The sequence below is a fragment of the Lucilia cuprina genome, chromosome 4 (assembly GCF_022045245.1).
Source record: "Lucilia cuprina isolate Lc7/37 chromosome 4, ASM2204524v1, whole genome shotgun sequence".
NCBI classification, from domain to species: domain Eukaryota; kingdom Metazoa; phylum Arthropoda; class Insecta; order Diptera; family Calliphoridae; genus Lucilia; species Lucilia cuprina.
In genome coordinates, this window is record NC_060952.1 from 39,055,528 (window position 1) to 39,081,226 (window position 25,699).

At 29.9% G+C, this 25,699-nt stretch overlaps 3 protein-coding genes across 3 annotated transcripts in view; 2 read left to right on the forward strand and 1 right to left on the reverse strand.

The window, feature by feature from the left end:
* The window catches only part of LOC111690673 (acyl-CoA Delta-9 desaturase), a 19,159-nt gene extending 16,689 nt beyond the window's left edge, over window positions 1-2,470 (forward strand). The window contains 2 exon segments of the mRNA XM_046950599.1: window positions 1,404-1,881; window positions 1,961-2,470. Coding sequence (XP_046806555.1) covers window positions 1,404-1,881; window positions 1,961-2,375 — 893 coding nt within the window. The 3' untranslated portion in view covers window positions 2,376-2,470.
* A 19,777-nt stretch (window positions 2,471-22,247) lies between these two features.
* LOC124419563 lies at window positions 22,248-22,757 on the forward strand. Its single transcript, XM_046949594.1, has 2 exons — window positions 22,248-22,440; window positions 22,501-22,757. Exons 1-2 carry the CDS (start codon window positions 22,273-22,275, stop codon window positions 22,666-22,668), a joined length of 336 nt encoding a protein of 111 aa, XP_046805550.1. The 5' UTR covers window positions 22,248-22,272; the 3' UTR covers window positions 22,669-22,757.
* LOC111690681 lies at window positions 22,718-25,253 on the reverse strand. The gene is made up of 2 exons (XM_023453215.2): window positions 25,005-25,253; window positions 22,718-23,494 (listed from the first exon to the last, which is right to left on the reverse strand). The coding sequence occupies exons 1-2, from the start codon at window positions 25,161-25,163 to the stop codon at window positions 22,865-22,867; spliced, it is 789 nt and encodes a 262-aa protein (XP_023308983.2). The 5' UTR covers window positions 25,164-25,253; the 3' UTR covers window positions 22,718-22,864.
* Between the last annotated feature and the right edge of the window lie 446 nt (window positions 25,254-25,699).

Here is a 25,699-nt window from a genome sequence, read left to right on the forward strand (position 1 = left end):
AGTTTTTAAAAATACTAAACTTTTTATTGTACGATACATATTTTTTAAACTACAATAAATAATATTGTCAAAAGCTTAGTGTACGGGCAATTGTTTGAGTCAGTGTATGTGTTAGGCTCACTATTTATTGACAACGAATTGTTGTCCATTTAGTACTAGGCGTGTTTATTTCATTTCCCTTTGCAATGTAATGTTGTTTAGTTGAAAGGCCACTCTCAAGACAGTTGTACGCTCTTTTTTATGAAAGAAACATTTTTGTTGTTAAAAAAATGTTCGCTGAATATATTTGTACAATTCACAGTCGGAGTTGTAAGGTTGTACGTACTAAGTATGTCGTATTTTCTTTTTATAATTGATTTGTTTTTGTTTCGAAAAACTTTATTTGAAAAAATTTTATGACATACAACGCTACAACGATATGGCATCGATTGTCATATCGTTGTGAAGAATTTCTAAGAATATTTCAATCAATGTTCATGAGGAATGTTCCGCAATAATATCACTCCCTAAATAATTAGATCTAACTGTGCTGTGTCCAATTTTGTGCTGTGCCCTTATTTAGTTAGTTAGTTAGTTAGTTAGTTAGTTAGTTAGTTAGTTAGTTAGTTAGTTAGTTAGTTAGCTAATTAGTTAGTTTGTTAGTCAGTCAGTTAGTTATTTAGTTAGTTAGTCATTTAGTTAGTTAGATAGTTAGTTAGTTAGTTAGTTAGTTAGTTAGATGTCGGACCTTGCTGTCTACAAATAATTTTCATATTGATATCATGGAAGAGTCTTTTCAATTAATTCAATAAAATAACGATCTTCTAAGCTTTTGCTAAAATATCGAAAAAAAAACCTTTCCCATACCCTAACAAAACGGTTAATTATGCTTAAGGCGAATACATACATACATACATAATAGTATGTGTAAATGTATTGCAAAATGTAAACAAAAAAACTTGGGTAATTCCCTTTTTAACAAATATTCGTTCGTTTTGAAAACGTTTAGTGTTATACAAACAAACTGCTGATTTAATTAATTTATGTATGAACAGAAAAAAAAACTTCATTAACAATTTACTGCTTAATTAATTTTGTCAACAAAGTATTGCAAAATTTCACATACATGCATACAATCATGGAAAATGTTTGATGATCTAAGGGCGATCTTATAAACACTTTACTGATCAAGCTCGCAAAAGGTTAATGAATATTTTGTGAAATTTTTCTGTTGTTATTTATTTTGCGTTGAAAAAAAAAAAAACAAATAACAAAATGTTACATGACAATTTATTTATATATAAAAAAAAAAAACAAAATTGCACCACACGTTTTTACGGCGATCAATAAATGAGTTGTTGAAATATTAAGTGAATATTATTTACATTTTTCTTAATATTCAAATATAAACATTTATTTACTAGACAACAATGATGTTGCAAAAGTATTTCGTAATCCCATTAAAATCATTTATTTAATCCTATTACTTTTCATATTTCTCTATTTTTAGAATTCTTTATACGACTGGGTACGTGATCATCGTGTTCATCATAAATATTCTGAAACTGATGCTGATCCTCATAACTCGAATCGTGGCTTCTTTTTCGCTCATGTCGGCTGGTTAATGATGCACAAACATCCCGAAGTATTGCGTCGTGGTCGTCAAATCGATATGGGTGATATATTGGCTGATCCTGTTATACGTTTCCATGAGAAGTATTTCATTCCTTTGAAAATGATCTTCTGTTTCATTTTGCCCACCGCTATACCCATTTATTTCTGGAATGAAGAATTCCATTTGGCTTTTATGACTCAATGTGTATTCCGTTATATTTCATCGTTGAATTTCACCTGGTCGGTTAACAGTGCTGCTCATATGTGGGGTAATCGTCCTTTCGATAAGTGAGTAAAACGTTTTTTATTTAAAATTTTAATTAAAATGAAAAAAAATTAATTAAAATTTTTCCTTCTCTCTCCTTAGACGCATTAACCCTAGTGAAAATGTCTATGTATCGATCATTGCCATGGGTGAAGGTTGGCACAATTATCATCATGTCTTCCCCTGGGATTACAAAGCAGCTGAATTGGGCAAATATGTTTTTAATTTCACCACCATGGTACTTGATGCTTTTGCCAAGATCGGTTGGGCCTGGGACATGAAACAGCCTTCGAAGGATTTGGTGAAACGTACTTTGGAAAAATACGGTGATGGTACCCATCCTTCTGTGAAAGATATGCACTTAACACATGAAGGTCACATGAACTGACATATTACCGAAGTTCCTGATCCTGAAACAGAGTCTTTGCACGATGAAGATGAAGCCGAATCATCCTCCACCGAAAGCACAAAACTTGATGAAAATGATAATATGTCGAAAAAATCGATGTTAGCTTAGGTTCAAGTAGGTGTTACAGAACTCAACAAAAATATTGTCATGGGAGGTTGTTCATTTAATTTTTATACAAAAAGTCATATTTTTTTAAATTTATTTAAAAATCAGGGGGTTATACTTTATTATTAATAATTTAATGTAGTTTTTAAGGCAAATTTAATTTTTTTTGTTTATATTATTTCTTATTGAAACAACAAAAAAACAAAAATTCACAAAAAAGAGAACAAATTTAAAACAAAAATGTACGTTTTGTTTAATTTTTTTTATTCACAAGTACTAAACGCAATTTAAACTGTAGTAATTGTAATTTTTTTATAGTTTTGTTTTTGTAAGCTTTTAGTTATAGTTAAACAAAAAATTGAAAGATAAAAAAACCAAGAAAAAACATTATATTTTTAAGTTTAAATACAAATGAAAATCACCGGGATTATGTTGTTTATTATGTACTTAAAGCACACACATACACCGATGCACCGATTGTCATTTTCATACATAATTTTGATTGAAATGTTTGTATTACAACAACAAAAATATAAACCATAAAAATAAAATAAAAATATTACAAAAAAAAAAAACATTTGTGTCTTTTAATAATATTAAGATTTTTTAGATAATCTGAATTTGTTTGGTAATAAGATCCTAATGCAATAATCGATTGCTTTCAATGAAAGTCCTTTGTGCAAAATTTTAGGAATTTAGTTCTTTTAGTTTCTTAGATAAACGATTTGTTTGTGTTTAATTCATATGGGAGTTGCCGCTCCCCCCATTGGTAATCCGCCAATTATTTACCCAAAATATTTAGATGAATGCTAAAGAATTTTAAGCTTTTAAATCTATTAGTTTCCAAGATAAAAGAATTTTTGTATTTAATTAATACGGGAAGTGCCACGCCCTCTGCTGATATCCTGAATAATCATATTTGAGGACTCTAAAGGGCCAAATAGACTACACAAACGGCTTGACAAACTTACCAGTATTTTACGTTTGTACAAGCCTGTTGTGTAGTGTATAAGGGTGTTTCGTGTTTGCACAAATGTTTGCGGTTTGTTTGATCAAAAAACAAACAAATTTGATTTTTACACAAACATATTGAATTTTTGTCAATCCGTTTGTATTGTTTATATTCATAAATAATGAATTTTTTACAAAATTTATATTTCGAAGAAAGATTTACATGTGTATCTTTGCAAGTCTACAAAAACGTGAAAAAATCGCTGTTTGTACTAGCAATGTTTGTGTAGTGTGTGTTGAAATAAAAAAGGTATGTTTGTCAATCCGCTTGTGTAGTCTATTTGGGCCTTAACTGTTAAAATTTCTGAGATGTACTGTTTCAATATATTCTTAATATGGCAAGTACTACGTTCACAATAGTCATTTCGCCCATTTTGTCCACAAATATTCTTATGGATGTCAGAATTGTCCGTGCAAAATTATAGGACTCTAACTATACCAGTTTCCATGATATACGACTTTTTATAGTCATTTAGTAAGTAGGCGTGGTACATGAAATTTCAAACTAAAAAGTAGAATATTTTTCCTTCCACACATTTTAACAAATTATTTTGAACATTGCGATTTGTAGCGTGCACACAAGGTTTACATCGACACAAAGATGGACATATCATAATCGAATCAAAAAGTGATTGCAAACCGGCTTGTATACTTTTAAGGACAAATATATCTTTAAGTGTTACAAACATCAGCACATTGTGACGATTTTTAGATGGATAGTACCACATAGTTAAGAGATAAAAGGCGCAAATTGGAAAGTCCATACGTATGGGGGCTATATAATAAAACTTATTGGGGAGATTTATGTATGTTTATATAAAAATCATTTATACTGAATTTCATAGTAATAGGCGGAATTTGTATTTCGCTAGGGTTAAATGAGGCTCGATCATTACAGAAATCGACAGTGTTATGTAAAATAAGATCAAACTTTGTTGTGCCGAGTTTTGAATTCCGATTGACACAAATCGGGTGGTCCAGTTGTATGGGGCTTATTAAATTTCATCGTGATACTAGTATTTATGTGAGAATTGTGCACATTGAAGTAATTTTCTGAAGTGAACTTTGTATTGGGGTCTTGTGTCAAATGAGGCCCGATCATTACGTAATTCTAAAAAATATTATTTCAAATTATATCAAACTTTCTTGTGCTTACTTTTGGAAAGATAGTTGTATCGAAAGTTTCTGTTGTATGAGAGCTACGGTAAAAATTATGTCGGTTACTTTATAATTTAATATACATATTTGTGTCAAATTTTATCGTGGTACTAGATTTTATAAGTGATTTGTGTACATTCAAGTCATTTTCTGAAGGGGATTTCGTAAGGGGGTTTGAACAGTCAAGTAATAGTCTTAATGCTCAGAAGTACTATATTTGATCGTTTTCCGACTTCGTTGTTATGCTAAATTTCATTGCGATTATGAATGTTTACAAGTCAATTAGGGACGTTTATATGAAATTACATGTCGATTTTCGAAACCCATATTAGAAGGTTCAGTTGTATGGTTCAACCATTTTTAATAGTCTTCGTTTCTGCACCATCATTTAAACAAATGTATGTATATTGAAACTTGAGGCATGTACTTTTCGCGCAAGTTTAATCGATTCTGAAAATGATTCTTAAAAGATCTGTGTACCTTAAGGTATACTTCACTATAGAATGTTTAGTTAGGATATTCATAGTGTGAATTAAATTTAATATGTTTTAGTTCAATATTTTAAAAAATTTAAAAAGTAATTTTTTTTCGAAAAGGTATTAAAATCTCATTCTTATACCCAGCAAAAAGAGAACTTCTTAAAATGACTACTTTTATTTTCCGACAAAAATATAATAATAGTACCAGTATGAATCTATATCTCCTAGAAATCTATATCAAAATTTGACCTCAGATTTTCTCTATCATATCTGACATTTAATCTGGCACATTTTGAGACGTTATAAAAGCGTTAAGACAACTTTATTTATAACATATTGTATGTCATCTGAAAGTCCGTTCTGTCTATAAAAGTAAGGTCCTAACATCTGACATGTAGAGCAAAAAAGTAATGTGTGATTTAAATCTTTACAGTTGTTTTGGAGCTGTTATAACGAATCAAGAAGGGACAAAAAATGTGTTTTTCAAATTTTAGGACACGTTATCTCGAATCCCAGATGTAAGCGGATATACTCTCTGGTCTAGAAATGTTTTGGTCTATGTGGTCAATTTAACTTCATCTAAGATAACTAATATGTCTTAAAAAAAGTTTATTACTTTACAGAACATTAAATGACTATTAATAATAAAGACAAACATATATTCAAATAAAATCAATTTGAAATTCAAAAATAATTCTAAATCGTTCTATAAAAATCCAACGCATTATTTTCGATGATAAATTTTAATTACATTGAATAACAAGTTTAGTTGTCGCAATGAATTTATCATGTCCATAAATTCTCGAAAAGGTTACAAAGACAATAACTAAAATTGTCATCCACATTTTCTATTAAAATTCCTCTATGACCTTGGAAATCATTATCGAATATTTAAGTTTCATATTAAATGAAAATTCAACCAAAACAGTGGCTAAATAGTATTAAATTTTAATTATTGATAAAAGCCTCATTTTAATTTGAAATAACAACAACATTTGATAATTTCAAATTTAGGTCAGCAAAGATTTTTGATGTTCCAAAAGTAATAATAGTTTTATGTATATCACGTGTATAGATTTATCAAAGATCAAAGACCATTTTAACAAAACCTGTAGAAAAACACGAAATACCAGAAACTGTTCACTCGCACCCATGTTTCTCCTATAAACAAACAAGCCCACATAATCATGATGCACTTTATTCGAATTTAAAGCTTAGCAAATAACACAATGGAAGAATTTGGATGCATCTAAACTTTATCGTCTAAATGATCAGTTTGATCAGCGACAAAAACTTTGTTAACATGTTTGCATTGAATTGTATTAAATATCTAAAATACAAATATGTTTAATTTATGCTAAATAAGCAGCTAGATTGATGAAATCAAATACAATTTGAATTTAATATTGATTTTAATTGTTTCTTCATACAAGAAGTGTGTGGAGGAAGTTTACAAACAAACGGAAAGATAATGTGGAAAATAGAACAAATATGTAATTATGGAATCACGTAAGTAAGTAAGTAAGAAAGTGTGTAAGTATGTAAGTAAGTAAGTAAGTAAGTAAGTAAGTAAGTAAGTATGTAAGTAAGTAAGTAAGTAAGTAAGTAAGTAAGTAAGTAATTAAGTAAGTAAGTAAGTAAGTAAGTGAGTAAGTAAGTATGTAAGTAAGTAAGTGAGTAAGTAAGTAAGTAAGTAAGTACGTATAAACGTTTCTTGAAAAAAGGTTCACTGATTATATATTTGTAAGTAATTGCTTTTCTTTATCAGTTAAATATATAGTACACCATTTTAGTGGGTTTAACTATATTTCATGAAATCCCTCTTAAGTTATACCAGATTCTGCACAACAAGTTTTGTTTTAAAAATAATTGGAAATCTACATTATGTCTTCATCTACCTTTCGAATGAATTTCAAATAATAGAAGGTTATAATTAAATTTAATGTATTATTTCATAAAGAGGCCAAACTACTACCGCCATAAAGAAAATCTAGTGTAAACTGGAAAATACTGAAACAATAAGTTGGTAACAAAGTCCAAAATATGTTTAAAAAAGTCAACAACATTTTTGCACTCTAACAAACTCAATTCATTTTGGCGTACGTGCAAAGTGCACGTAAGCCATACAAACTTCTTGTTCTATTAACCAAACTAGAATCTTCTGATTGCGCAATTAAGCTCTTCCTTATGTTTTTCTCTTTGAGTAGTTTTAATATGTAATTTTTGCCCAAGAAAACTATTCTTATGAGGTATGAATAAAAAAAACCTTGAAATTGTTCTTCTTGCATTATGACAATGAAAGTGAGTTTATGAACCTTTATTTTGATTGTTGTAGTTCTGACATGTTCTTTGTGTAATTTATATATTCCTGGATGTGCTTACGTGCCACATGCCCAGTACTCCACTTTACGCATTTCGCCAGCAATATTCAAGGGGATTTTTTATTTTTTCTCATACATTATTCATTTACCACCTTTGTAGGACATTTAAGTGCATTGTGATGAAACTGTTTATGTGATTTGTCAAGTGTTTTACTCTTCATATTCATACATAGTTACTTGTCAAAATTTCCATATCATTTCAATTTAAGATTTTTATGAAAAGTATTTTCTTTATCTGTTATTTCAATGTCTTTGTTTAGATGGATCTTAGTTTGTTTAATTTTCTTTAAAAATTAAATTTTATTTTAATCAGATAACGGAAAAAAGTGTCTAAATATGTAGATTGTAGCTAGTAAAGCGTCGCTTATATCATTAAATACCTTTGTATACAACCACATCTCTATTGGACAGGGAATGCAAGAATGTCTGAAAAGGGTCTGATATCATTTACTATGGTAAAAGTCTGCAAATAATTGGAATGTCCTAAACACATGTATAATGGACAAGATCATTCGATGAGAACCGTACAATGCAATTAAAATCCCGTAATAGATGGACTTAATTGATTAATTTCCTAGATGAGGAGCAAGTAATCCGTTCATTAATTCATTCCAAAACTACTTACTTGCTTAAATAATGTCAGCCAGTCTATGAACCACGATGTTTTCCAAATAATAAACATGATCCATGCCTGCATAACTAAGGACTACTAAATAGATCATGTTATCCTGTAATGTTTACAGGGGTGTAGTTTTTGGATTACATAAATCAATCATGTACTTCAATTACTTATTTTTGCAGGGTATGTATTTTTGGTAAATGTCGGGTGGTAGCACTATCTCATTTTCGACTTATCCATTAGAGACAATATTACCGTTAGAGGTATAAACAAATGATGCTTATTCATAATTGTAAGACACCCCGGACATCCTTGATAACAGATCTCATCTTGGTGTATTGAAATCCGAAGGTAGAACCATATAATCTGGAACTACGAGTAGCCAGTTGCCCGCAGGACTGTGTCCTGGCTGGTCAGTTGATTAAGGTTCCTTCGGGATCCACGCAGTGGCTGTGGTTAAAACTCGCGGGAAGAGTGAATTGAGGTTAAATGACTGATGTAAGGTAATGCCAATATTTCAGGATAAATTCGATGCTGTTGCCGAAACAACAGATACCCCACAGCGTTGGAATTGAGTTGGTATTAATTGTATATGGTACAGTATGAATGTAGGGTATGCCGGCCTCACCCCACCGGAATACCTATAATAAATATGTCGTATGTTTTTCTCTTATGAATGTGTCGGATAAATGGAAACTGTATTATTTACAAATGATATCTTTGAATTTTCCTTCCTTGTCCTTGTTCATATTATAATTACCACAGTGTGTAAGTAAGAACAAAATCTCGACATATTTGATGGATTCTAGGTGTTGTTGCCAAATCAACAGAGGTCATCCCATCTACGTTATTGTAAACGGAAGTGACGTATAACATCTCGGAAGTTAAGCAACGGGCCAGCAATAGTCAGAGATTAAATAGCCCAAGTACTTGAGCAAAGTGCTTGTACATGGACCGGCTCAACCATGTACAAAAATTGCAACCTGCGTGTAAGATACACAAAGGAGCAGTGGTGAGTTGTTTACTTTTTATTCGCCCAGTGGTTGAAAAAGTACCACCGTGAGATAGGGCAACATGACAAGTACTCACGCCATTCATAATTGTTAATTTACAGTAATTAAAATTTTTAAAAATCTTATTAAAATAAAAATTTTTTGTTTTTGATAACAAAATATTGTTACAATGATCATAGTACAGTTGTAGTAACCATGTTGAACTAGGTTTTTCCTCTATGTGTTCAACTCGAATCTAGCATTAGCAAAAAATGGAGGTGGGGCAATATCTAGTCCACCCTACAGTAAAAAAAGACCACCGTGAAACAAAGTCAACATTAATATTATTATTTATAATTATTATAATTTAACAAAAGCTTTCCATAATATTTACGAAATTACTCTTAAATAATAATATTATCTTTACTTAATGATAACATATCAGTTATGGGAAACAAAATTTAATTAAAATTATTTTATTTTATATATGGATATTATTAAAAAATTTGCAATTATCACATAATTAAACGTGAATAACGACACTAAAACATCAGAAATAAATATACATTTTTTAAGAAACAATTTCAACATTTCTATACGCATCTTTAAAGGTCATCAAAAGAGATAAAATTAAGAGAAATGATTATTTGAAAACACTTGACATTGAAATTTCACTTAAATATACGCATTTTTAAGCAAATTTATTTATTTAAACCAATTATCAACGTACATACATACATATGTATTTATTAAACTTAACGTATTTACAGCTACTTTTTGTTGATATTATTATTATTATTTCGAAAATCTGTCGAGATAAATACATATTTTGAAAGAAAGATATTTCAATGTTTTGTTTAAACTGCGCCCAAAAAGATCAATAAAATTTTGATCAAACATTTCATTATGAGACAACAAATGAGTAAAACAAAAAACCGGTATTTTTAACCATGCGCATGCCCGGCAAACGACTCACAATCTGGAACTAAACCTGTAATAATGATATTTTAAAATAAATTTTTGTCATTTTTGGGTATTTTCTTTTAAAGACCAAAACTAACATTAAAACTAAACAGAAATTTTCATAATAAATATGATTTTAGATATAAAATAATCAATTTTATAACATTTGCACATTAATAAATTTTTTTAAAATTTTAACTAATTAAACTATTTGTCCTTTATTTCTTAGAAATTTTAAAAAAAATATAATACAAAATATTTTAAATTTATCATCACATTTTAATTAAGTTGGTTCATTTTGGAAATAAAGCGTTTTTCTTTTTTGGTGTCTTAATTTAAATATACGTGGGATAAATAAGTTTATGTTTAGTGTTTAGAGTAAAATTAAAAACTGGCTTTTTAGTTACAAGGTCAAACAAATAGTTTTTCAACGACCAAATACCAAATATGTTTGTCCACATTTGAAACAGTGCATTATTAGGAATAACTATTAACTATTATACTAAATTCAAAGGGTTACCCACAAATTACATATACAGACCCTGAGACTAATAGATCAGGTCATCAGAATTACAAGGACACACTATTCAAGAACTATTTAATGAATGCATTCATTATTTTATACGAAAATCCATATTCGATCTATATAAACTGCCGATCTGTTCAATCTTTCATAGGTTCTTTCTTTAGAACCCTGTTAATTCATGGTCACTTTGTTAGTCATTACAATTAGTTCTACAATCTTTTTACGGTTCTTTCTTTGCTATGATGTTTTCTGTTCGGGTCGAATTTTTGGCAACTATATTAAACAGTTGAGTTATGATATTTTGATGATTAGGTTATAAGAAGTAGATTTCGGAAGTTGATCCTATATGAGACCTATGAGCAATTATAAGCCGATACATTAAACATGTCGCTGAATGATTTATATATATATATATATATATATATATATATATATATACAATAAAGCAAACACTTGGATCACTATGATATTTGGGTTCTTATAAAAATTTATAAAAATTTATTTTTACAATCATACATAAAGACATAAAGTCTTGAACTGGGCTCAATCGAAAATCCTCAATATTTACCCGGCGAAGATAGAAATCTATCCTTTTACAAGAAAAACAACAATTTCTATGTATACTGCTTAGTATAGTTTACATAGATTAAGAGAGTTAGATGTAATCCTTGACCGCCGTTCTACTACCTTGTATAAAAGTAATTTAATTGCCTTTTTATACCCTACACCACTATTGTGGGGAGGGTATTATGCGTTTGTGCTGAAGTTTGTAACACCCAAAAATATTGGTCCTAGACCCACCTTAAAGTATACCAATCGGCTTAGAATCTGATTCTGAGTCGATGTAAACCTTGTGCGCACGCTGCAGGTCGCAATTTTCAAGATAATTTGATAAAATTTAGCACATACTCTTTTTTTGGTTCAAGGACGAACGCTATTGAAAATGGTTGAAATCGGTACATTATTTCTCCTAGCCCCCATACAACCTTACCTCCCGAATCGGGCCTTTAAGCTCACAATTACGTAAAATGTTTTATAATGTCAACAAAAATCAGCAAAAATCAGTTTTATAGAACAATAAATGATAATACTAATTTTTATAGTGATCGGGTCTCATTTGACCCTAGCCCCCAGAAAATGATTTGAAGGTCAAAATTAACTTATAATTACTAATAAAACGATAAATGATTTTGAAGTAGACGTAAATTCATCTACCAAAATTTATAAGGATAGGCCCATTTTTACCGCTTCTCCCCTATGAGCCTTCTTGTAGAAAATCTCTTTTTTGTCAACAATAAGTAAACAATCTCACAATAAAACAAATTAAATGCTTTATATAAAAAAATCCACAATTTTAACATACTGACTGGTGTAGGGTATCATATAATCGGCAATGTCCGACTATAAATTCATGCTTATTAAAGGTGTAATCAGTCCAATTCAAGCTTCTGCTTTTATAAAATAGTACGTTGCTAGATTCTACCCATTTAAACGTATCTTAGATAAGCTGCATGACTTACAGCCGAGAGGCTCAAAACTTCAAAAGAACTAGTCAAAACTATAGTACACTTTTGGAAGGCTATACACAATGACGTGCCTGATCGCATAACAGATATATAATATATTTTAAATTTGAAACACTGTTCTTAAATAGAATCAAGCGGAACATTCTGGACGGATTCCTGCGGATCCGTTGCTACTCGGTTGGGTGGCCTTGGATTCTACATTAAAAAACCCAGAAACCTTATCTCAACACAAGCTTCGTGGCAAAAATCCGAGGAATAACAGAATGCGTTACATATGGTGTCCACAAAGCTTAATATAAAGTTAAATCTAAGACCATAATGTATTGAAGAAAATCTAACCTAATACGTTACCTCTGGGAGAGGTTCACATCAAATGGGTACCAGGGCACTCGAATATAGTCCGCAATGAAAGAGTAAATTTAATAGCTTTAAAGGGAACGGAGCTCGAGGTAGTTAACCCGGGGAAGTCAAAATCATTTGACGCAACTAGGACAGAATTAAAAATAGGGGTGAGAGAAGCCCATAAGGCTTCTTGGTTGCAACCCAGCAAAATCTTTACATACCCGGTAAGTAGGCAAGTAATATTGGAGAAAAGTGTAAGTAGTTACTTTTTGGGTCAATAACTACTTATTTTTGTTCGACGATGACCAAAAAATAACTTTAAAATTGGTTTTACAGTTAAAAATAACTTTAAAACTGGTTTTACAGTTATTTTTTATGTTTGCTATTTTTTTCTCTTACTCAATGCTCCATTAAAAATAGTTTTATCATTCTATCTGAAATGGTTTTCCCACAAATGTAAATATCAACATTTCTTGAAAAAACTTTCAAAATCGACTACGGTTAGAAACACTAACTAATTCCTTATTAGACATACGCTATAGACAATTGACTACAAATTCCATTTAAAAAATTTAATTTATTTTATTGATAACGAGAACTCATTACCAAGTAATGTGTGAAATAACTACATATCATACAATACTCATTACCAAAATCTGAAAATATTTTACTGGGAATTTTTTTACATGGATATACCGGCCCATGCACAAGCACTTTTTCAAGTAATCGAGCTATCTAATCTCTTGCCATACTAGTCACGTTAAGGAAAGACAGGTAATTAGTAGTTCGAAATATCGATCATATTAATTGGCAAGACTTTATTTCAGTAGTCACAGAGACCCACTGTAATATAAATTGAGCATACACTCAACAATGTAGTAAAATCGGCAAATAAATCAAAGAGAGGGCAATGACGACCTTGCACCACGTTCTTCCTTCCACTCTATCCTTCCACTCCGCCACTCCATCCGTCAAATCCATCAGTTACTCCATTCTCTCTATAGAATGCAAATAGACATCAGAAAACATCAGTAACTCCACCTCGTATAACTAATATTCTCATTTTAACCTTAAATCCAACATTATTAATCCACAGTCATGGTCTGAAATGTATCATGAAAATCATATTCAACGTGTATCAGTCTTTTAACTAAGCAAACCTCTTCCCGCGATTTGGGTTTCAACCACAGCCACTACGTGGATCTCGAAGGAACCTCAACCAACTGACCAGCCAGGACATAGTTCAACGGGCAACTGACCACCCGTAGTACCAGATTATGTGGTAATCTGGTTCGACATTTTCAATTTTTGCAGGGACTAGGCTAGGCTGTAAATTGTGAACACCAATTTATAGTCATGGACCACAGGTTTTGGTAGTACCTATCTACCCCAAAATTGGACATGCAGATTTTTTGTCTACTCGCGAATCCGAGCCTGTCTATACATATACTTATCGACAATAAACAGCTTTTCATGAGGACTGGTCAATTATGGAACATTCCCCTCGTCTTTAGTAGTCCATTTTTATAAAATTTAATAAGAATTTCATTACTACACTGAAGGAGACCTTATATACAATGAAATTTTAATATCGGTTATCGCACAATAAAATTTCAATATCGGTTATCGCTAAATCTATTAGTATCGAATTGAAACATTATATTATATACAGTTTCTTCTTAATATATTAACAACAAAACTTTTTATTAGAAATGTCCTTAATTTCCCAAAAGGAAAATATATCCCCGATCTACTAGAAACTTTATTACCAACGTATTCAACATTAATGGTTTTCGAAATTTACTTAAAAATTTATAAAAACTCTCTCTTTTTTCAGCCATTCTTTAAACTAATTTAAACTTTTTAAAATATCACGTGTTTAGCTGTTGAACTTCAGAATTTGTATACATATTGTTTTCAATTTGGTTGCCATGTGCCTTATAAAAAAGCCTCTTATTGATACGTTCTATTATAATGTTTGAGCTAAAAATAGATAAACGTGTCTAGGGGTCAATAATACATATATACATACATATATCTGTATGTAATCTAAGTTTTACATAATTTCATCATATATTATCACTATATTAATTTTTTTTCATTCTTCTTTTATATGTATATTTGTAATAGTGTACAAATACATTCATAAACAAATATCAAACAGAAATATTTTCTCATACATATAAACACAAATATTGATTTGCATAATTTTGTCTTGAAATTAGCATAACTAATAAAGTTAATTTACTATTAAATTATGCCAAATATACATACATATGTAGACATGTACAATGTACTTGTATGCATGTGTTTGTATATGTTGTCATATTAATTTAAATTGTTTTATGTCTGATATTACAACGAAATAAATAGACAAACCCTCAAGTGGTCTGCGAGTACATAAAATTAAAAAAAAAATAATATTTTTTTAATAAAGAAGACCAACAAAAAAGTATTGCATAAATTTAATTCATTGATTAGTATTAGCAGATATGGATTTGAAATTAAACGTATTTAAAACTAGTTTTGCCAAATTATGTTTAGCGCGTTTCTGCTGTCATATTATTGAAGAACAAAAATCTTTAAACTTATATTATTAATTATAATGTTTTCTTTATTTTTTATGACAATTCCTATTGATAATTTATAGTGTTTTTGTTTAGATTGGGTTGTAGAACTTAGCACTTTCTAAAATTGTGCTTTTATATAGTAACAGACTAAATTTTGAAAAGAAATTTTGAATTATTTAAAAATTAAAAAAAAATAGATGTGATGAAGTGTACTTCAAGCCGTGATACACGGTTGTCAGATGTTGTCAGTAAAATGTTCAGAAAATGTTTAACAATCGTCTCTTTTCATTTGCAAAAGCATAACTGACAATATTGGAAGACATAATTTGTAAGTTTACACTGTTTTTTCCGCAAATTTATACTGCCAACGTTGTAAGATCTAACAACCGTGTATACTGACATTAGGCCTTCATTGGAATTTTTGAAGGTTTTTTTAATGCTAAGTCAGGTGGGTGGAAGGCGGCTTGTTTAATAAAAGGTTGAGGGTAACAAGCTAAAATCTCAGCTATATAAGAGCGGCAAATTGAACGAACCCAGCTAGCATTTGGAAGATGACTCAGTAAACTGAGTCACTTTTGATTCCTTTTGATGACCAAGAAGTGATTAATAAGTTGAGCGCTTAAAAATGTCTCGAAAATGATACCGATGTATGATTAAAAACTGAATATTTGATAAACAATAACAAAATGTATAGCAATCATAAATTCATAATCCTGGTGTTTAAAATATGATGGTTTTAAAAACGTATTTTGTGGTCATATTTCAAGCAGTTGGAAAATCTAAAATTCTTCCTTATGTTATTGTTTTCGTTTGTAATAAAATAGCAACACTTTCACTTAAAAATGACTCAAAAACGATTCAAAAATGAGTCCTGATTAGAAATAAGGGCTCAGAAAAGACTCTTTTGGAAGAGTTAGCAAAACATTTTGTGTGGCCTAAAATAATTCTCATTTCATTTATAAAATTAAATGTATAAGTATTTGAATTTGTGTGTTATTTATAAAATCGATTTTCTGTCAAGGAAATTGAAATTATATTATGCTTTAATTATAATAATTTTCTATGCATAATGAAGATAGTTGGGCGACTAATCACTAAACTAAGTCTAAATAATTCCAATTAATGTTTAAAATCTGATTTATTTGAAAAAAAACAATAACAAAATAGATCATACAGGTGTTTGAAATATGATTGTTTATAAACTCAGTTTGTAGTTAAATTTCGCGCAGTCGGAAGATCAAAAACTGTTTTCCCTTGTATTGTATTTGTCTGTAACAAACATATGATTCGGAAATAACTGAAAAACGACCAGTTATTTGGCTTATTAATGACTCAAAAAAGATTAAAAAATGAGTCACAATTGATCAGAAGTGGGACTCATAAATGACTCATTAGAAGAGTCGCGGGTAGAATACCATTTTCTCCGACAAATGTATCATTGATGATCAGAAAATGAGCATATATGATCATTTTAATCGTGCAGAAGAGTCATAAATGACTCGAATGTGATTAAAAATTTCAAAAAATGCTAGCTGTGAAGTACTATAAGATATTCAATAAGAATATACCTATTTGTACAGACAAAAAACCTGCCGCTAAATATCGAACTGGAGTCCATACGACATCACGAATGTCAGACGTCTCTTAACGAGATGATGAACCCTTCGAACCTAGAAATTTACTGGGTACCGGCAGATGCTAATGTTTCAAAGAATAATATTGCGGTTACACTTGCAACAGCATTTGCTCGACTACATATCGACGTTGCTGACACAATTGCTGAAGTTTCACTTTCCTGGTGTGAATCTCTAATTCAACAGAATATTTTTGGGACTGTTCAAATTAGATGGGCATGTCTGACTACTTGTTCAACCTGACCACTCTATGATGGCAAAGGTATAACAGTTGGTTAGTACTTTCTAGTGTTAGGCTAAGACGGGTACTGCAAAATAGGTCAAAAAGCTTCAATCTGACATACAACGACTTCCGTAGAAGTTGTCATGAGAAGGATACGATTGAACACATTCTTTGTCACTGTCCAGCACTGTCGGTAATCAATACTGTCATTTGGGGTAGTCCAAGTTGCACGACATAGTAGATCTATACAATATAGATGTCAATTTAATAGTACTCTTTGCTCGCGCCTCAGGTTAGTTTAAACATGAACACGTAATGTCCCATAGTTAGGTCGAGGTCGGACCTACTTTAAGGTATCACAATAGGACCAATATATGCATCCAAATAAGTCGACTATCTCAACCACCGATTTCCGATGTTCAGAAATTTAGTTTTTTGGACTTACATAGTTTCTTAGAATTTTTCTGTCAGTGTTTCTAAAGGAAGTAATTCCTAAATTAATATTTCTCCCAATTGATGTAATTTACAATTTACAGACATATTTATTCTGGGGAGACGTATCTTCTGGCTCTCGTTAAAATCACCCCATAGGTTTCAAGCACCGTTATTTTATTATTTCAAGTAGAGGCATATAATCCTCTCATCCATGCTTATAATTAAACCCTAGATACGTTGCACTTTAGAACATTTCTGTACCCACCATCCACCATTGATTTTGTCATTATATTTGTAATACATTAAAATATTGATCATACCCCCACAAAATTATATACATATGTATGTATAAAGGTATTTTGGATCTCTTTTATATTCATGATCGTCCCGTTTATGTGAGCAAAAATCACTCTTCCCATATAAGGTTTCCTTTAGAACTGCGAATAAAGCGATGAAATTCGACATAAAAAGATCTGTATGTGCCAAAATACCTCTACCAACTTTTGTGAGGATCGAAAGAAAAAGACTTTACAAGTACAGGGATGAAATTCAACATAAACAAGTTTTGTACGAACTAAAATCCCTCTAAAAAAAGAAAATATCTTACGGAACTACGTCTTTCCTTAACCCAATGTTTAAAAACCTTCAATTTGTATATAAATCAGTAAGAATATTTTCTCTACTAGAAAAAAAATGAAATTCTTTGAATATATACATAAATATTTACCCGTATCAATGCAAATATTTACTAAAAGCAAAAAACGGAATTTAAATAAAAAGAATTTGCTTAAGTCAAACATTAATTATTTAAAAAAACTGTTTAACTTTCTTATAATATTTAAATTTACTTTTAATATCACGAAGAAGTGCTGAACCAACCAACCGACAGACCACTTGTATACATATGCACATATAGTCAAAGTAGAGGCGCTGAATATCAGAATGTCTTTTTTAAAATGTCGACGATCTTAATGCTAAATACGGCCTATTTCATATCTATTGATTATTAAATAGCCTTCAAAATGTAAAATGTATGTGTATTATTGTTAAATAAACATGTTTTAGCGGGGTTTTTTAAGAAGAACAATAAACTAAATAAAACATAACAGTTGTGTATACTAAAATTGGCGATTTGTATTGTGGTTGTCTTGAAAAAAAAACTGTTAAGTGCTTCTGAGAGTTTTAGTTTCTAATATTTTGTTTTTAAAATCGGAGTGTGTTTAAAGCCATTAAAATGTATACTTCATTTAATGATCCACATGTTTTAGATTTATGGATTTATTTAAATGATTGTAGAAATCAAATCTAATGTTTTATATGTTTATAAATGTGGAAAAGATACAAAATTAAGAAAAACTTTCTTAGTAATAAAGGTAAACAACACACCTTGTGTTACATTTGTTGACATCTTCTATAAGACCCAGCATTACAGAACATGAGGCCATCAGGCAATATCTTGGAAGTGGTAGTTTTAATTAATGTTTCCTTTGCTATGAAAAATATATACAGTTCTTGGTATTGTGTTACCTACTTAATATCTCCCCCGAAGTGATGTTACTTTGATGAAAAACTATCATCTTGGTGTTATTGCAGTCCCGGGAGATGAGGTGTACAAGTACCTTTAGTCTGTCTGGTGATGTATCGAATGTAATGTATCGGTCATTCCATGGATATAATTTGAGAAGTCATCACAGAGTAGACTGTTGGACTGAGTGTTGGAAATGAGTTAGTGTTAAGTGTATATGAAACAGGATGAATGTAGGGTAACTAACTAATACGAATGGGTAGTATAACTGGAATGAGTGAGTTGGATGTTGTTTTCTTTTTAAGTGTGTCAAATGAATTATTAGCGTGTTGTGTTGGTTCAAAAGTATCTTATACAAGTGATACAATTGAAATTTAGTTCCTTGTCCAGGTATGCATTCCATACCAGATTTAATACAATGTGAGAACAAGACTTCGAATAATTTGTTTGATTCAACTGAACACGACTCTAGGTGCTGTTGTCGACTCAAAAGAGACCACTTTATTTGCGTGGTTGTAAACGGAAGATTGAGATTAGATAGCTCGAGCACTTGTACATGGACCGCCGTGTAAAAAGCACATGATGCGGTGGTTAGTCGTCAAGTCAAGTTAGCTCAACCTACCGTTGAAAAAGTACCACCGCGAAATAATGCCAACATGATAGATGTTCACTTAAAGCACTTTAACATCTTGTCCTTAATGTCAACAGATTAGTTCCATCAATATTCTCATCAGTCATAAATAAAGTATCTCAGGTCGTTTATAAGTTAATAACTAATATTTATATTAGATTTGCTTGTATAGTTATCGCCATTAGGTTACAATTAAGTGAGTATATGTATATGGATATAGTCTTTGTGAATAACAGATATTACTGTCATTAGCAGAGCAATATATTGGATGTGATTGACAATTATACGTTTATAAGGAAAATTAAACTCTGAAGGATATTGCCGTTTAAGTGCGTTCGAGAATGTAGAAGACATTACGCCAAGAAATGTTAAATTTATTTTACATGAAGCAATTATTCCACATTCACGCTCTCATTCTTCACTTAACCCTTATTTACGAACTGATTACACCATACAAAATGTCAGCTTAATTTTTATACCCTTCACTTTCGTAAGAAGGGTATATATAAGTTTGTCATTCCGTTTGTAATTTCTATAATATAATTTTCCGACCCCATAAAGTATATATATATTCTGGATCCTTATAGATAGCGGAGTCGATTAAGCCATGTCCGTCTGTGTGTCCGGCTGTCTGTCTGTATGTTTGTAGAAATCAGGACCAAAGATATCGGCGAGATCCGAATCTTCAATAATTCTGTTAGACATGCTTTCGGGAAGATCGTTATTTAAAATCAGCAAAATCGGTCCATAAACAACGGAGATATGACAAAAATCCGAGATAACCTCTGAAAATTTCATCAAAAATTGAGTTTTTTATTCATGCTCAAAGTGAAATTGCAAAAAACAAAAACAAAATACACAATCATACGGTAAATTTTGTTATTGTACACTTGTTTATAAAAACAAGGCAGAGCGTGAGCAGAATAGCAAGAGTAGCAGAGCGAAAGCAGCACTAGTGTGTTGTTATTGGCTAGAAACATAAAATTAAGTATGTGGAGTCTGGCTTAAGTTAGAAACCATAAAGGGAACTTTTTGGTACTTTTTTTAAAGGTACTTAAACCAAGGGACATGGAATTTAGTACGTAGATTCGGAATTAGATTAGAACCCATAAAAGGTAACTTTTTGGTGCTTTTGCGTTTTTCAAAATGTACTTTTTGAGTTTTCTATAATAATGAACTAAGAAACATGAAATTAAGTATGTAGAGTCCGGATTAGACGAGAACACATCAAAGATAATTTTTTGGTACTTTTTCGTTCTACAAAAGATACTTTTTGATTTTTTTATAAAATAGAACCTAGAAACATGAAATTAAGTATGTAGAGCCCGGATTAGATCAGAACACATAAAAGGGAACTTTTTGGTACTTTTTCGTTCTACAAAAGGTACTTTTTAAATTTTCTATAATATTGAACCTAGAAATATTTAACCTAGAAACATTAAATTTAGCTTGTAGGGCCTTGACTAGGTAAGAACCTAGAAAAATTGAATTTTTGGTACTTTTTCGTTCTACAAAAGGTACTTTTTGAATTTTCTATAATATTGAACCCAGAAAGATGAAATTAAGTTTTTAGAGTCATTTATGAATGTTAGCGTCATATTCTTAAGCATCGATTCGCAGAACATTTTCGTTTAGTGAAACTGGTTTCTATAATACTTATTAGTAAATTTTTAACATTATACTATGTATCCACTGTTCGCCTATCTTGGATCCAACGCAGAGTTGTATTAAGAAATCTTGTATCAAAAAATACGTTTTCACCATGTTTCAAAGAAGGATTAGGTATTAAATTAAAATTACTCCTCGAAAGTTGTTTTTGAATACTCAATCAGCTAATTTTGTTTGCTAGTTTAAGCGCCCAATGGAGGTGGTTTAAACTTGAGCAAGAAATGCAAAAGTGTAAACAGCTGATGCCAAAATTTCATTGCTATACAAGTATTTTAGGGAATGTGTCAAATATAGGCCGATCTTTACTCAGATTGATTGGTTATTATAATAAATATGAAGGAGACATATCTTACCATGACGTCTGATGTATACTGCTAAATACATCCCTTTACAAATGTTGGCACTAGCTCTCCATTTCATCCCGAACATCTTATGACAGGTATAGCAGACCGTTGATTCGTGATTCCCTATTGAATGTTTGATAAAAATTTGAAGTCTAGGATAAATACTAGATAAAGGGGAATATAAAGCTCAGAAACATAATTTTTGTTGTGAATAGTAAGAGTTCGGTCTTGCATGGGTTCACACCTATACCAATTATTAAGTAATAACGTCTGGCGACATACCTGGTATCAGTATCACAACATTGTGTGTTGAAAGTTCTCTTTAAAATTCGAGAGATCTTTTTATAACTGCAACAACTCAGAGCTGTATTTTACAACATAATGACTAAAACCGATGAAGCAGAACTGCAATATATTAAATGACTTAATGTTATAAACATTTTCGTTTATCGTAACAAATGTTCAGAACTATATCTAAGATATTATATAGTAAAACAACAACCGAAGTTTAAAATTTATCAAAATATATTAATTTCGTTAGAGAGCAGGGGAATGGGACATTATATTAGTAAAACAGTTATTCAATCTGCTAACAAAATAAAAAATGCTAAACTCATTACCAACAAATTACAGGGTCCATATTAGTGCTCAGCTCAATCCTTTAGAAATATATATCTCTAGGTTAAAAAATTGTGGGCCTAGATAATCGGCACAGTTTTGCTTTAAAAACAACTCTACTTTAAAAACTGCATTATCAACAATTAAAAAACTACTAAAACCCTGAAATTGTTTTGTTATATATTCTTTTGGCTGACATTTTGGAACACAAATAAAATAATAAAAATTTCAGTATTAATCTGTGATCATTTCAAAATGTTAACATCATCAACTTTTCGCTGCATTTGGAAGATCTTCCAAAAACTTTCTGCTCCGATTCGAAATATGTTAATAGACCTAATTGTTTTAGTTTTAGTAGAATTTATAAAATTCAGCATGATCCTATTATTGATGTTCGTTATTAGCTACTCAATATTATATATAGTAAGTAAATAATCTAAAGAATCTGAAAAATAATTGATATATTATTATACTTATACTTAGTGGAGTAAATACAATGAACGTCAGCAATATATAGTGAGTAGCATAACATCTGAGCGCCTTAGTGATGGACTAATGGACAGTTTTAGTAAATATCCGTATATAGTGGAAGTACCATCGAAGCTTTCAGCAGAATCATTGAAATTAAATAGGAAAAAACAAGTTCAGTGATCTGTAATCACATGAAACACTGGTGAAAGTAATTGATCCGATGTACAGATTGAAGTTTCAAGAAAGAATTTTGCAAAATTTCATATTTTGTAAATGGTCACATAAAGAAAAACAAAATTCTAAAGTTATGCAACAAATGCATTAATAATTCACTTAATATAATTTGTATTACATTTTAAATTTTTAATGCAGAATATTAAACTCTATGAAAACTTTCATGATCATATTGATCATCAAATGAGGGTCTTTCTTCTTTGGTTTTACTTAATCTCTTTGTTTTTGCCGCTCTCGATTCATTCTTAGCTGAGTCATCCCAGTCCGATAGAATTTCCTTCTTAACATCAGGGACTTTATTTGCCTCCAATTTGTTGAGAAGTTCATCCTCTATATGATAGTTATTAGTTTCGTTCGATGTTGATGGTCTGTTCTCAGAATTATTTCTTAATTTTGACTTCTTACCCAAACTAGACTTAAGGGTTTGTGAAGCTCTACTAGTTTCATTTAGTTCCTGTTTCATTTGAGAGACAAACTGATGTGTAAAGGGAACAATTTCATCGCTATCCCTGGTTTTTAAAGGTGCTTTAGGAATTTCTTTTTTAAGAAATTGTTCTTCTAAATCAGCTTCGGATTTTATGAGTTTATCTTGATACTCTTCGAATTCTGCTTCAATTTTCAACTGTTCTAATAGGCTTGCTCTGTTTTTAATGAGATTTTCATCGGGAGGACCAATTCTCAAGTAAGTTTCACCAACAACTTGATGATCTTCGATATCAGTTTTGGTATTAAGGTCATTTTGATCTTGATCTTCTTGTAGAACGTCGTTTAACTAAGGATCACGAAACATTTAAAATTTAGAGACATTACATACATTTTTCTTACGTTATTTAATAATATGTCGAATATACGATAATAATAAACTTTTCACTACAGCTATCGATAGCACAACAATTTTCTTTGTAGTGTTATCGATAACATTTTAATTTTCTGTCATATTTTGTAATCTAAATTATAAACATTTTTTATTTGAAATTACAATTTTCTATACAAAACTGAAATTTTCCGTACGAAATCAAAATTTTTTTATTCTGAATTGTAAATTTGTAATTTCTTTAGAAGTTTTAATTTCAAAATTGAAAACTTTTATTCAGAAGTGAAAATTTTTATTCAAAAGTGGAAATTTCTTTTCAAAGTTGAATATTTTGTTAAAATTTAAAATTTTTGTTCGAAATTGAAGATTTCGATATTGAAAATTTCTTTCCAAATTACAGTTTCTGTTCGAAGAATTCAAAGATTTCTATTCAAAATTCAAAAATTTCTCTTCAAAATTTAATTGTTTTGAAGAAATTAAAAGTTTTAATATTAAAAATTTCGAAATTTTATTCCAAATTATAAATTTCTTTGAACTACTTATTCATAATTGAAAACTTCTATTCGTAAGTGATAATTTTTCAAAAATAAAAAGTTTCGTTCAAAATTGAAATTTAAAATTTTTGTTCGAAATTTATGATTTCAAAATTCAAAAATTTCTGTTCAATTTTCTGTTCGAAATTGAAAATTTCTATTCGAAATTAATATTTTCTGTTCGAAACTTCTATTGAAAATTTATACATTTCTTTAGAAGTTTTTATTCGAAATTGAAAACTCTTATTCGGAAGTGAACATTTTTTTCAAAATTGAAAATTTCTTTTCAAAGTTGAATATTTTGTTGAATTTTAAAATTTTTGTTCGAAATTGAGAATTTCGATATTGAAAATTTCTTTCGAAATTACAGTTTCTGTTCGAAGAATTCAAAGATTGCTATTCAAAATTTAAAAATTTTTCTTCAAAATTTAATTGTTTTGAAGAAATTAAAAGTTTTGATATTGAAAATTTCGAAATTATAAATTTTTTTCGAAACTGTTTATTCATAATTGAAAACTTATATTCGTAAGTGATAATTTTTCAAAAATAAAAAGTTTCATTCAAAATTGAAATTTAAAATTTTTGTTCGAAATTTACGATTTCAAAATTCAAAAATTTATGTCCAATTTTCTGTTCGAAATTGAAAATTTCTATTCGAAATTGAAAACTTCTATTCCAAATTATAAATTTCTATTCCAAATAAAAAATTTCTATTCGAAATTGAATATTTCTTTTCGCAATGGAAAGTTTCTAGTTGAAAATGAAAGTTTCTCTTCGAAATTGAAAGTTTATTTTCACATTTGCAAATTTCTGTATAAATTTTAAATTTTTTTTTTTAACATAGAAAGTTTGTAATTTTTTTTTTCAATATTAAATATTCAATCCGAAATTGAAAATTTCGTTTCGAAATGAATAATAACTAATAAAGTACTTACAAATTGAAATGACCAAATGCCAAAATAATAAATAATTACAAGAACTATAGCAAATTTAAAAATTTCGTTGCACACATTTAAAGTACCATCAACGATCACAGCAATTGATCTTCTTATAAAGCCTTCGAGTAAATACTGAATTTGTTCTATGATAATCATGTTGCTTTAGCAAACATGTTGGTTTTTTTATGAAAAAATTTTAAATTTTATATTTATTAAAAAATTTAGAAATTAAAAAACTATAAAAAGAATTTTTAATTAAAAGTCAAATAGGACATAAAAATATAGTTCCTCTAACGGTGAGTAGTAGTAGTAATATCTCAACGACACCTGTCTCATAAACTGCGCCATCTGGTAGTCAGTGTAAAATTAAAAATGTTGATAAACGTACATTGGCAATCTTATACTAAAAAAAATCCCTAATTTTACGAAAATTTTCAAATCCTCACATCTGGCGACACTATTTGATAGTATTTAACACAAGGCGAACTCACATAAGGTGGTGAGGTACTCAGTCAGCTGTAAAAGTTTGTGTGTTTACATACTTTCAAGTTTAAATTAAACAATTTTTATGTTAAAAATCTGAAAATATTAATCAATACCTAAACAGAATATACAAAAATAGTATTTAAGACACATGTTAATATTTTAGTAAATGTTAACTACCTTATGTAAAAACTATTATTAAAGTTAAC